At 39.3% G+C, this 15118-nt stretch overlaps 1 protein-coding gene across 1 annotated transcript; it reads left to right on the forward strand.

Annotated features, from left to right (window-relative positions):
- The first annotated feature begins 517 nt into the window (after positions 1–517).
- Positions 518–14858, forward strand: dhps (deoxyhypusine synthase). The gene is made up of 10 exons (XM_034228877.1): positions 518–655; positions 5841–6040; positions 7586–7741; positions 9062–9183; positions 9421–9517; positions 12434–12520; positions 12767–12872; positions 12963–13066; positions 13597–13722; positions 14240–14858. The coding sequence occupies exons 2-10, from the start codon at positions 5846–5848 to the stop codon at positions 14345–14347; spliced, it is 1101 nt and encodes a 366-aa protein (XP_034084768.1). The 5' UTR covers positions 518–655; positions 5841–5845; the 3' UTR covers positions 14348–14858.
- The last annotated feature ends 260 nt before the right edge of the window (positions 14859–15118 follow it).

The following is a 15118-nucleotide window of genomic DNA, read 5'->3' on the forward strand; positions in this document are numbered from 1 at the left end:
GACAGCATTTATTAATTTTGTTCACATTTTTGCTTTTGAATGAAATCAGCAAGAAACACTTTTAATTGTTATCCATTCAGTCACATGTGGGCTTATTAAAGATAACTGCTTGGAGGTCATTTCCACTTGCCTGAAACATTGAGCCAAAAAAATAATAATGTAAAGTGTGCCAAAGCCACCACAATCATAGTATGGGTTAATAAACACATTTATTTTTTTTTACAGAATATCAATAAATACAGACGCAAATAATGAACAAGTAATATAAACATTATGTCAGTAGAATTCATAGGTGAGCCTCTAAGCTTATTTTATCTATACTGTTGCAGCATTCAATGTTATTATTTACTGAAAATAAGTGGCTCGAAGGTTTGTTTAATAAAGGAAGTTAACTGGCCTAAGAAAGACAAACAATTGAAACCAAGGTACATGGATCCAGTCGCCTTTCTGTGTACTGGTTTCAGTGGTTCAGCCAAAAATACACGTTGGACATGTTTGTCCCTCCTCGCTCTCCGTAGTAGGATTTTCCATGCCGCAGGGTATCGTAGCCTGTATATAGGAAGCAGGAGACCCATGTGTTGTTTATATGCACTTTTGTGTCCGAAGCCAGCCGATTAATACAGAACCATCTTTAGCTGACGTCTCTTCAAAACAGGTATTTTATCAGCTCTATTTTCTATTATCTACTATGTGAGTCGATAGGACCAATCTAGCTCATAGTTAGCTTGTCTGCTAGCCAACGATCAAACGACATTATCTAAAAATAACTTCTTAAGTGAAGGACTGCAGTTTTTGATATTATTGCAAAAGACAACACATCTAAAAATGTTGTATACTTTGGTTGTTGTGTAAAAATGAAGTATACAGGTAACTCTTTATTCACATTTTAAATGAAATCTATGCAGTGTCATTAAAACTAGCTGCACATTTACCAGCTTTGATAAACACATTCATTACTTCTTTTGGTACTTTAAGTATATTGTGATGCTAATACTTTTGTACTTTTACTTGAGTAACCTTTTGAATGCATGACTTTGACTTGTAATACAGGATTCCTACACTCCTGTACTTCTACCTTTTCACAGGCTTTGTGTAAAGTTAAGGTTAGTTTATTATAGGATATTTCAGACACAAAGTTGATTCTATGTGCATTTGGTTCTGATGAGCTCTGGGGGGCTCGTAAAAGAGCAGTATGTCAGACACTTATTGTCATGTATGTATTGGGACATGTAAAGACACTTTTGCAGTAATCAAACCTGCTAAAAACAAAGGTGTGGACCAATTTCTCGAGATTGTCTTGAGACCTGAGTGTTTCAGTCTAGCTATGTTTTTTAGGTGGTAATATGCTTTTGTAATTCCTTTGATGCGGGTGTTGAAACTGATTCCCAAACTACACTGAGATTTCTGACATTGTTTGATGTCTTACAGTGAGATACATCAAACCAATTGTCAGGGACCAAGCAGTAAGGCAACAGGACACAGGAATTGTTTAAATAAACTGGGTTTTTTATTTCTCCAAAGATATTAAACAACTCTCCTGTTATCTCCATCAGAACAACCTTCTTGATCCGCACCTATGGAGTCAGATTTGGGTCAATATTCTAGCGCGTAAAACAAGCTACTCACGAGCGGAAAATGTGCTTTTACACGCGCATAAAATGACCCTCGCGCGCAGATTAAACCCCCGCGAGCGGCTCTGCGCTCGCTCGCGAGAGAGACAGTCCTCTTGCTTGCTCGCGGGAGTGTCATCCTCGCGGAGTCTGTCTACGCGCGCTTGAAAAGTTTCTGGCACTTTGGGGCGGAGCCACTGGACTTTGATTGACAGCTGCCAGGAAATCCGGGGTTGCCAGGTTTGATAAATGCCTGAACTACCAAGAGCCGAGCAGTGACGGCAGCAACATCTAGGTGCGTACAGCAGACAGTAGCTAGCAGTTTTCGACGGACACAGCCCACTGAAAAATATATCGTTTTATATCAAATTAATGTATATTACATTACATTACATTGCATTTAGCTGACGCTTGTATCCAAAGCGACTTACAATAAGTACATTCGACCAGGAAGACACAACCTTGAAGAAAACAGAATCATATATATATTAGCTGTACACTTTACGAATATAATAGTTTTTTATGGACAACTTTACCATTCAATCTCGTCCAACTGATTTTGCTGCCGTCACTGCTCGGCTCTTGGCAGTTCAGGCATTTATCAAACCTGGCAACCCCGGGTTTCCTGGCAGCTGTCAATCAAAGTCCAGTGGCTCCGCCCCAAAGTGCCAGAAACTTTTCACGCGCGCGTAGACAGACTCCGCGGCTGTCTCTCTCGCGAGCGAGCGCAGAGCCGCTCGCGGGCGCAGCGCCACTCGCGGGGGTTTAATCTGCGCGCGAGGGTCATTTTATGCGCGTGTAAAAGCACATTTTCCGCTCGTGAGTAGCTTGTTTTACGCGTGAGAATATTGACCCAAATCTGACTCCATACGCACCAGTCTGGTTTCAAGGCAGGTCACTCCACAGAAACTGCTCTCCTTGCTGTCTCTGAGGAACTGCACACTGCTAAAGCAGCCTCCCTCTCCTCTGTCATCATCCTTTTGGACCTGTCTGCTGCATTCGACACGGTGAACCATCAGATCCTCCTTCACACTCTCCAAGAACTTGGAGTTTCACGCTCTGCACTTTCCCTCCTCACCTCATACCTCGAAGACCGCACCTACAGGGTAACTTGGAGAGGGTCAGAGTCCGACGCTTGTCAATTAACTACAGGGGTCCCTCAGGGCTCTGTTCTTGGTCCCCTCCTCTTCTCCTTGTACACAAACTCGCTCGGATCGGTCATTAGCCCGCATGGTTTTTCATACCACTGCTATGCTGACGACACCCAATTAATTCTGTCTTTTCCCCGTTCTGAAACCCAGGTCGTCGCACGCATCTCTGCTTGCCTAGCAGACATCTCTCAGTGGATGTCTGCTCACCACCTCAAGCTCAACCTTGACAAGACTGAGCAGCTTTTTCTTCCGGGAAAAGAGTGTCCCACTCTTGACCTAACAATCAACATCGGCCCCTCCGTTGTTTCCCCGACTCAGACTGCAAGGAATCTGGATGTGACCCTAGATAACAACCTGTCCTTCACTGCAAACATTGCTGCCACATCCCGCTGCTGCAGATACACGCTTTACAACATCAGGAGGATACGTCCCCTCCTGACCCAGAAAGCGTCACAACTTCTGGTCCAGGCTCTCGTCATCTCACGCCTTGACTACTGCAACTCCCTCCTGGCTGGTCTACCTGCATGTGCCATCCGACCTCTGCAGCTCATCCAGAATGCAGCGGCTCGCCTGGTCTTCAACCTTCCTAAATTCTCCCACAATCTCTTTCGACTCCACTTCGAGCAATACTAACAAAGCACTTATATACTAATAAAGGACTGGCTTATCTATAGCCAGTTGAGTAGCACTTGAAATGTTTTGGCTCTATGAAACCTGATGTACTTATATGATTTGAAGTTTGTATCTTCTTGGTCGAATGCACTTATTGTAAGTCGCTTTGGATAAAAGCGTCAGCTAAATGCAATGTAATGTTAACAGAGAATACCTCAAATAAACATGGCATCCACTTAACAGGTGTTACCTCAACAAACTGACCTCGTACACTGACAAACCAAGGAACCTATATAGTGGCTTGGCCAGACCAAGTTAAAACCAAGGGATAATTAATAGTAACAGAATACACAAAGGACACTGACAAAACCCAAAATACTTTGACATGGAAGCAGGTGGTCTGTCCCAATTGGCTCCTCGCAGTATTTATGAGTCCTCAGCGCTCAGCCACGCCCTTTGCTGAACCAGGAGTGCTTGAGTGCTTACGAAAGCCTGTTCATTTTGGCACCAACATTTATTGTACCTGTCATCACATGCTGAAGAAAAATGACATATATTTTGACTCAATCAAGGCTCTGCTTTGCATCACTTTGTATGATAACCAAAAGTGTAATATTTTAAATTATTGATGATTTTAATTTAGAGAAAAATAGCTTTAGTATCATTTTTTTCTTGGGGAAAATAAAAATCATAATTTTGTTTCACTCCTATACAGATATTCTGACTAGACTATCTATAGAGATCTGCTGGATTTGTCCTACTCAAATATCCTCTAATTTCAAATTTGAGGAAAGTTTTACTGTTTTGAATTTAGAAAAAAAAAAAGTGTAATCTTACTTAAAATTATCCACACAACGGATCAGTATGAACAGCTGCTTTGTTTTCATCTATATAGTCCTTTTTCCCCCTAATGTAATCACTTAAACCGACACGGTTATTAAGCACAATTTGTCTTTCAACGTCAACTATTCTCCCTAAACCATTAAAAACACATCTGTTCTCATTGTCATCAGCGCTTCCTTGTTTGTCTTCTCTCTTGAATTTAAGCTGCCAGAGATTTAGTATTTTTAACGACACAGTGAAGCAGCACTTGGACAAAACGTGTATTTCTTTCAAATCTGTTGTCACATCAGGGTGTTACAGAAATCAAAAGCTTCCACGGTGTTCATATTTCATTTCCTGTGATGGAGGCGAAACCCTTGACAGTTATGGGAATTCTCCATAGTTTGAATTTGCATGTTTAATTTGTGGAGCTGTGACTAAAGCAGCAGGGTTTGACGTAGAGGTGCAGCTCGTAAAGCAGTGTTTCTCAAACTTTTACATACCAAGGACCACTTAACCAATAAAAAAACACTCGCGGACCACCTAACTCCAAAATTATCCAAAGACACGTCGTTTTTCTAGAACAGATTACAAATCGCATGCAAATGGTACAAACAAGTGGCAACATGTGTGATGAAGGTGTTGCGCTGGGCTATATCATGCAATCGAAAGTTAAACTTAAGCTCGCTCCATTGTGGAGATATTCCCGCGAGTGTGAACAACTTAAAATAATTTATTTCAAATGTGAAATTTGACCAATATACTCACGGACCACTAGGGGGCGCTCACGGACCACCAGTGGTCCGCGGACCACACTTTGAGAAGCACTGTCGTAAAGGAAGATCACAGGACTGCCGTCGCTTCGAGCAGAAACAGATCAGTTATCTTAGGCACCGGGCCAGAGGGAGTGAGAACCGCTGCACTAAAGAAAAGTTGTTTAACGCCAATTATTTAGATGAGTCATGATCAAGTCAAGTTTTTACAAGACATCTATTTACTTAGTTGTGTTTAGTCCACTTTCTCTTTGTACTTCACACACCTTATGAGCCTGGTTGAGGTTTTAACTCTCATCTACACCATTTAAAAGCTAATTAAATCAAGTCAAGGCTTATTTATATAGCTCAATACCACAAATTAGCATCAAGGGGCTTAACAAAAACCTTCTATCCTTTCCTTTTTTTTCTAAGGTGAATCAGGCAGTTGAATATCCGTTACAGCAAGGTGTATTCAACATTTCTGGTTTAGTGAGTTCTAAATGGCAACACGTTCCCACGATGTTGTCACCGTGGGATAAACTGTTGTTGCTTATTGTTCAATGCAGACTATATCTAGTTTTCGTATATATATAAATATATATGCATTTATTGTTTTCCTGCCCTAACTTTTATTTAATTTTTTCTCCCGTTTTCTTTATTTCTTTGTACTCCTTCATTTCTATAAGTTTTTGACGCAATAATGCCGCTGTATTAGGATGATGCACGGGAGGGCTACTTTCCACAAGCTATGCTTCAGCCCTCCCGCTTCTACTAATTTTGTTCATCTTTGTGTGTATGAATTACACTTTTTTTGTACTTTCAGCTTGGGGGGGCCCCCCTAGGCTAAAATAACTGGATGGCCGACCCATAACTTTTTGTTGTTGTTGCAGAAATCATGTCTGACGGTTACATTTCTAATGCCAGAGAGGCTGTCCTTAAGCCTAGTTGCGAACTCCCGGAGGACACGCTAAAGATCAGGGGCTACGACTTCAACCAGGGGGTTGATCTCCAGGCAGTGATGGACTCCTTCATCACCACAGGCTTCCAGGCCAGCAGCTTGGGATTGGCTATCCAAGAGATAAACCAAATGGTGAGAGACATCTCTCGCTGTAGCGAAGGTTATCTTACAAAAAGCACATTTACTGTACTTCTTACCTATGTCTTACCCATAGGACAATAGTCTCTGTGATTGTTTCCTACCCCAATACAACAGAGGTGAATGGGTTCTCATTGGTGGGCCACACAGTACTAAATAACCCCAAAGGAAGAATTAGAACAGCAGGTTGGCTTCCTAGAAATCACTTGATTGTCTGGAGCTAGAAAACATGACATGACTGGAATCTTTTTTGCCTTTTATTGACCTTTTATTTTGATAGCCACTACAGAGACATTAATTCTGCAGTTGAAACATTTGTAAGGAAACTGTCAGCTTCTTCTGTAGATTATCCAGATTTACAGGTTAACTGTTTCTTGTAAAATATATTTGTTTTGTTTAGCATAACAAACTAAATTCCATTCTCCTCCATTGTATCAGGGTGGAGGCAGAAATGTCAGAGACAAACAACAACTAGGGTTGCAAGAAACTGACCATGATCAAAATCGATTATTCGGCAGCCCTGGCGAATAATAATCGATTAAAACGATTAAAACAAAACAAATCGATTAAAACAAAACAAATGTTTGTTTTTTTTAATTAAAAAAAACAAACAAAAAAACTCAGACAAAATTTTTTCCGTTGTTTTCTTTACTGGAACATGTTTAACAGTACAAACAAAATAAGCGACAAATAAACCAACATCAACATGATGTTGGTTTATTTTTTGTTATTTTCTAAAATGCCTGCCATTGCCTTTATTTGGAGATGCGCTATGCGCGCACAATGTATTTGTTGCAATGCTGCCATTATTAAATACAGGCTACGGCTTGTGTTAATGATAGCAGCATTGCAATACATATTATTATAGCAATTTATTTATTGCAATGCTATTATTAATACAGGCTGTAGGCTGTCAAATGCGAACGCATTGCTGAGGTTGAGCTATGATAGACCAACGTCTTTTCGCAGAGCTTGCATTTCACTTCCTTTGTACTTATAAGTTCGAAGTAGTTCCACGAGGAGGAACTCTTTTTACCTGCCGCTTTGTTCATCTTTAGTCGCACGTGTGAGGGAGGGTGGGGGCGGGGGCGGTGTGTAGCGTGCTGCAGCAGCAGTCTGCTCTGCACGCAGGCTTCCTCCAAGTTTACAGTAAAACAAACTGGTGGTGTGACCAATGGCCATTTACAATTGTTAATACTATTACTATTATTAGCATTAGTCTATATTTTGGTTGAAACTAAGCCAGAAAAAACAAAAAAAACAAAACATAAATAATAATAAAAAAATATATAAATAAAATCGATTTTTAAAAATAATATTCGATTATGGAGACTGTAACGATTAATCGAATAATCGAATAATCGCTGGCATCCCTAACAACAACCTGGGCGCATAAAACAATAATTATCTGCATATATAAAAATGGGAAGAGATAAAGGCTTTTTGGGGGTGAACTGATCCCTTTTAAATTATATAGATTCAGTAGCCTGTGCTAATATGTAATGTTGACCATTGTTGTTCAATGACTCCCACTCACAGATAGAGAAGCGTCTTGAGCCAGTGGAGGAGGGTGAGGGAAAAGTGACGGATGAATATCGCAGCAAGGCGGGCTGCACCATCTTCCTGGGTTACACCTCCAACCTCATCAGCTCTGGAATCAGAGAGAGCATTCGCTACCTGGCTGAGCACAAAATGGTACACATTTATTACGTTTCTTAAAATATTATCCATGTCATAGTTACATCACAGAGAACATCTTAAAGGTCACCTATAGAGAACCGCAGTGACACGTCCTAAAACCCGGAAGCAAACTCCTTCCGGTTCCTTCGTCAAAAACCAATGCAATTTCTCCATAGGAATTTGGAAAATAGCTCGAAATAAGGTCTGTGGTTGACACACATTTAAGAGACGGATCACGTTTTGTTCAGCCGGATAATATCCACATGTCAACCTTACTTTTATAATTTTCTGATCATAAATCTAGTCGCCAGAAGCAAAATGCTAACGTTATACTATAAACGAACTACAGCAGGGTCGCTGCTTCAACGTCACGCAACTTAAGATCCATATTCAAAACTACAGATTCAAAATTGTTCAAGTTGAAGCGTTTGTTTTAACAGTTTGCAAGAGCGCAGGTACTTGCTTTCAAGCAGAACAGGGCAAACAAACTTAGCGGGAGTGTTTACGTGTTCGGTGTAATGACGTAAAACGGCCTCGACAACTTCTGTAGTCCTATTCAGCCACTTGTTAACAACCATCGTTTTTCACACACGTAAACTCTTCAAAAATCACCAGTGGGGTCACTGCTGATGTATTTAATGTCGTAGAACAAAACGTGATCTGTCTCTTCAATTTGTGTCAAACACAGACCTTATTTCGAGCTATAAAAAGTGGTAAAAATGCTAACTTACTTCCGGGTTTTAGGACGCGCCACTGTGGTTCTCTATTACGCAAAATCTACTTTTTCATGTCTTTTATAAATAAACATGTGTCCCATCTGTGTAAAGAGATTCTGAAAGTTTCAGGAAAAAAGATTCTCTCTCTTTTTGTCCTGATCCATTTATATAAAAACCTGTCTGAAAATGAGCTGATCAGATTTTGGCCACTTTATGATGTCATAACGATGTTTTTGGCTTGTGTAACCATTAGCCAATCACCAACCAAGGTAACACCCCCCCCCCCCACCTTATCACCTGAATCTCCTCCTCGAGCACCATTGTGTTATTTTTAACCAAATATCTCTCAGAGGGGCGTGGGGAGGGGCTCCTTATTGTCATCTAAAGTAACAGACAGAGAATCAGCACTTTTGAAACAGGGCTGAAACAGAGGGGATTATGGGATGCTACAATGCATGATCTGTTTGGTATTTCGAGCCAACCACTTCCGAGACATGTTTTGTATATAACTGAGAACTATAATATATTGATGAAAAGAGTATAATAGGGGACCTTTAACACTTTGACCAATCCAACAGGGAGACCAGTCCATCATTCTGAACCTGTCTCTTTGTTCTAGGTAGATGTGATTGTAACCACAGCTGGAGGCATAGAGGAGGATTTCATTAAGTGTATGGGTAACACATACCTGGGAGATTTCAACCTGTCTGGCAAGGAACTCCGCCTAAAGGCCATCAACAGGTTGGTTACTACATCCTCAGAACCATGCTGCATAATGGTATAAACTGTAAATATGTCACCTTTAAATTGTGAATAGCAGATGTTGCTCTGTACTAATAATGACAAAGGACAAGACACAGGTTTTAAGATGCAAATATTTATCTTGTTAAGTCTTGTACTCTATATCAGATGCACTGTTTGTTTACATCTTGATCATCCTGTGACCTCTTCCTCCTCCTCTGTCCTTGCTGGATGAAGGATAGGGAATCTGTTGGTGCCCAATGACAACTACTGTAAGTTTGAGGACTGGCTGATGCCCATCCTGGATCAGATGCTGTTGGAGCAGAACGAACAGGTGGGTCTCTCTAATAAGGACATTGTGTGTCTATTGCATGCAGCACAGTCGTATGAAATGACAGTACAGAGTTCCAAACTCTTCTATAATCGGGCTGCGACTAATGATTATTTTCCTGATCAATCACATGCCAATCTTTTTTAAACAAGAAAATAATCAAATCTATATCCCAGTTTTTCAAAGTCCAAGGTGTCTTTAAATGTCAGTCCAAAAACCAAAGATATTCAGTTGAATATGATGTGAAACAAAAAGAGAGTAAATATCATAATTTGAGAGATGCCATATTTGCACGAGAAATTACTTTCTATAATTATTAATTGATTTACCAATTAATAGGTGTAATATTCTTCTGAGCCCTTGCTCTTAACCTGTTGAACCCCATCCCTGTTTTTCATGTCTCAGGCTCGAAAAGGACATTTCCAGAACAAATGACCATAACTACACTTCTAAAAGGGGAAAATTAATAAATAATAAGATAAACCTGTGAGTTGGATGTAGAAAAGTCAGAATCAATATAGATGTTTTTTATTTTAAAGAAAATTCAGATTGAACATAGTAAAAAAACTGTAAATTATAGTGTCCGTCCAAAAATTATTTTTTACTTATAGAGAAAACTACACTTGGATGATGGTATGGTAGACTAAAAGCTTTAGGAATCCAAAGTACAACATATAATAAGTACCCTGTATCAAGATTGATGCAAAACTAGTGACATTTGACATTTTTTAGAGAGGTTTAGCAAAAAAAACTCCACCTCTGGGGTGATTTGGGTGGAAATGGGCGTTTTTGCTGTTTCTCTGGAACCCATTGGTCGATTTTGGTGATTGACATCTTTTTAACCATTAGAGCCAATAGAATAGAAGGGGAATTTCCACATACGCATCAACGTTAACAAAAAAAAGCGAGGGCTTCGTGCATGCAGTTTTGCCCAGAGCGAACCTATCTCACGCTATGACATCTGAAAACGGAAAAGTAGGTTTATTGCTTATGGATTATCAGAAATCATTTCTAAGTGACACAGACACATTGGATTAACCTATGGATTAACCTTCAGCAGCGTTTTTATCGTTTTAATGCCATTGAAGACAACTTTTGATCAGACAACGACAAAGGTAAGCCATATTCCCGTTTTTGCTACCTAGCGCCATGTGTTGATGTCTGTTTTTGTTTATAAAGTCACGAGTTCTTATCATGGAGTGATGATGTAGGTACTGATCGATTCTGTGTCTTCTCACGGTGCTAGTCGATATGTTGGATGGGCAGTTACCAGGGACGTGCACAGGTACAGGCTAATGTTGCCCGGGAAACGGCCCGTTTGGCCTTTTCGGCTGACCTGCCCCTCTGGAGAGAGCGAGAGTTTATCTTTATTTTTTCTGTTGTGGCCGAATCAACATGATAAGCCTACAATTAGTATTGTAGCATCTCGCTGCGGGAAACACACTTAAGACCACCTCAGTGTCGGATTTTGGAAACTTGATTTTGAGTTGTCTCATGGCAGTTAGGGTATAAGGGACAACCCAGGGGACTTTACTTCCTCTTGGTACTGTCGGTTATTTACAAAAAAAACACCTAAATGTAGCCTACTTGTTGTTATTGTGCTTCTGTCTTTCTGTGTCTTTCCATCTGTAAACTCCCTCAACGGGGCCGCTCGCTCTCTTTTCTTGATCGCCCTCTCACAGAGAACACTTCACTGTCCTGCTTCATTGTAGGATTTCTGCCATGTCTCTACTTTAGTTTGACCATCTCTGTTATTAAGTTATGGAATACTAAATAAATAAGTAATTAGATACCTTACCGTTACTGCGCTCATAAAGAATGATAAGAATAATGCGTATTGAACTGGTTTCATTAATTTGAGTTTATTTAAGGTAATTAGTTAGAAGCCCTATTTTATCAGAATGTCTGCACAGCAGTTACAATGGTCAAACTACATTAGAACAGAATTGTCCCCATTTTGTCTTCAATAGTTACTAACATTAGATATTTTAATGAGATATGGACCGCACATTTTTTTTCTCTCCTGGTTTTCATTTTTAAAATCGAGTTACCGAATGCAAGTTTGCCTTAGCTTATTTTGTTATGAGATGTGAATTACTGTTCAATTTAGTTGATGTAATAATCGTTTGGTTTCTTTTACATTCAAAACCAGTTACAATTTTCAAAAGGTCTTATGTTGTTTATCGGGGGGAGGCCCTTTTTCCAGTTTAGAGCAATAGCCCCTCCAAATGTCTGTGCACGTCCCTGGCAGTTACGATAAGTAATAAGGGTGTTAAACCGTGTTTCTGTGCAAGCGCCGTTAGCATTTTTTCGCTCGTGGCTAATTCAGAGGCTCAGCGTTAGCTTTGTGGTTTTTTTTGCAAAAAAGAAAAAAATTGATCAGTTAGCTAAGTTTCTTCCCGTTACATGGATATAAAACATTCATAGTTTATTAAATATTAAGAAGCCCTCAGACGCTGTTTCCTGCAGATGATGCGTTTTTCCGCCCGGGGGCGGGGGGATAGGGTTCAACCCTATGGGTTCAACAGGATTTCACTTAGGGACCGTCAATAATTCTTTTTTATTATGTGCCTTTTTGTTTCTTCCCTGGTATAATTTATGGTTGTTATATTTTAAATACATGATTTGACTATCTGACTTTACTTTAGCACGCTCCCAAAAACATACGGTAGATTTATCATTACACCATGAAGCTATCTTTTAAATATTTTTTAAATGAGAATTGTTAGGGTGTAAAACTTGAGATCTGGGACGTTTTTGAATCCAGACTGGAATAATGTCAAAGCTGTCATTGCCACAAATTAATGTAAGAATTGAGGGTCAAATGTATTAGTGGAATTGCAGAATTGTTACACCGCTACTAAACGCTGCAGTTGAATTTTATAATTTTGTCTACATTCTTTATTTTTTTTATTTTAGGGGACCCATTGGACTCCCTCAACAATGATCCATCGCCTTGGCAAGGAGATCAATAATACTGAATCTGTTTACTACTGGGCGTACAAGGTGAGATGTTATATATGTTGGTATAGGATACAAAAAAAAAAATTGAACTGCCTGAAATTCGGACAGTCCTGAAGAGTATAATAATAAACAACAATAGCACATTTCCCCAAAAATGTTCTGAATAATAAATTAATTGTGTATTTTGTTGAGTGAATGGTAATCAAGTTGTGACATGAGTGGACTATAAAACCTCTATGACCGGGTTTTTACAGTCAGTAAATATGCTTTTGTTATCTTCTATTTCAGAATAACATTCCTGTGTTCAGTCCGGCACTGACGGACGGCTCTCTGGGTGACATTCTCTACTTCCACTCTTTTAAGAAGCCGGGCTTAATTTTGGACATTGTGGAAGGTAAAAGCAGCTTTTAATGTGTCTAACAGAAAAGGATCATTGCAGCTGCCTCATCTGTTGGACGCTTCATGAGTGTGTATTTTTTTCTAGATATTCGCAGGATGAACGGCCAGGCAGTGTTTGCCAAAAGGACGGGAATGATCATCCTGGGAGGAGGGCTGGTCAAACATCACATATGCAATGCTAATCTTATGGTAACTAACTTCATGTCTTCTTTATTTATCTATACACAAACTTAAATTCACGGCAACTTTTAAATGCAATACTGCACAGTAGTTGGCCATCATTGGTGAAACGTACAACTGCACAATTTCCTGATACTTACAATTTTGTAGTTTTTAAAAAATATTAAATTAAGTTCCTCTTTGAACTATAACAGTTAATATTTACCTGTTTTTTCTAAATTATGAATACTCTTACTTTTAATAATTTCAGGGTTTATTACACCTATCTACCTTAAGAGATTCATTTCATTGCATGACTTTTAATGTATTTTTTTACATCGCAGTATTGCTACTTTTACTTCAGTAGAGCAACTTAATATTCCAACCACCACTGCTGGCCATGACGATATTGTTTAATAAAAATAAAAAACGTTGATAAAGTTAAAACATATATTTGTGCTCTCTAGATTTACACTTGTGGATGATAACCCCTGCTTTAACATGGACATTACAACACCAGTTCCCGTTCTGACGTGCTCTTTCTACCCCCCCACACACAGAGAAATGGGGCTGACTACGCTGTGTTTGTGAACACGGGTCAGGAGTTCGATGGCTCTGACTCTGGAGCCAGGCCTGACGAGGCTGTGTCCTGGGGCAAGATCAGGGTGGATGCCAAACCTGTGAAGGTACCGATATTTAAACCAATGTCTATGTTAATATACAGTAAGTGTTGCTAATATTATGCTTTCATTCATTTTTATTTGAGACATCTTGCCTTCTGCTTTATTTCTTCTGTTATTTAATATATTTCCAACATGCAGCTGATATGTTTTGAAAGAATCAAAGCATTAACAGCCGACATTAATCTTTAGGCTTTTTATATTGAAGAAATTTGTCATATTTTGACATAGTCTTACATTTTATTGCGGGGATGTATATTTTGAAACATTTTTTATAGCACATCAGAATTATTAACAAGTCAAGGTTAGCTGGATCCTTGAAGCAGTTAAGTCAAAGATGTTTCTAACACCTTTGGCCTCAAGGGGGCAGTGTCTGCACATTGTTTGATCTCATGCAGTGGGGCAATAAAGCACAAAAACCAGTGTATGACAAAGACTTAATAATGAAATCAGTTTAGTGTAGCACAACACAATTACACACAGTAAAATAAAAGTGGTACAATGCTACCGTCTCTGTTCCCAGGTGTATGCAGATGCCTCTCTGGTCTTCCCTCTAATCATGTCCCAGACCTTCGCTACCCACGCCGACAAGTTGATTGGCGGCAAGAAAACTGAGCGGCAAGAAAACTGATCGGCAAGAAAAATATGTTTCCCCACCCCCCGAAAATGCTTTATTAGAAGCAACCACCATGTGCTGATATAAGTTAGACCTTATAAAATCTCTGTTGACAATTTAAAGAAACAGCATTATATACAATGCTGAAGTTGAAAACTTTATTTATTGGGACTCGGTGGTGAACGGTTTCCTAACATTAGTTTATGTTAAAAGAAGCCTTTTTTTTCTCTATTCAAATAGTTGAAATAGTATGGGGTAGCAGGCTATTGCATGTACCAAAGAGACTGTCCAGAATGCATCAGGTTTTAGCTGTGTGTGTGCGGGTTTGAGTGTGTGTGTTTTAATAGAAACACACGTTATTTAAGAGTTATGATTTATTGATGTTTTATTGTGGAATGGTTCACTGTCCTATCACTTGTATATTACCTCATTGCTTCTCAGTTTTATCCTTACTTTCACTGTTACAGGTGGAAATATGTGTGACTTTAATAAATCATAAATAAATATTTCAGTCCCATTTTTAAAAGTCTTTGTGCACTTTGTCTGTTTAAGAAGGCCACAAGGGTCCATCATGTGATACTTCATTACACATGACATTAACAGAGCAAACAAGTTGTATGTGGCTTCTGATTTCTGGCTAAACATTTTATTTGGAGTATAAAGTTTGCAGCTTCTCAGTTGCATTTTAAATGAAAGAGAAGCACTATGCCACTTGATAAGCTCTGCCATAGATTGTATACCATTCAATTGTTCAGTTTATGGGGATGTGGAAAACTCATAAATTGA

Source organism: Gymnodraco acuticeps, unplaced genomic scaffold (assembly GCF_902827175.1).
Source record: "Gymnodraco acuticeps unplaced genomic scaffold, fGymAcu1.1, whole genome shotgun sequence".
Taxonomy (NCBI): Eukaryota; Metazoa; Chordata; class Actinopteri; order Perciformes; family Bathydraconidae; genus Gymnodraco; species Gymnodraco acuticeps.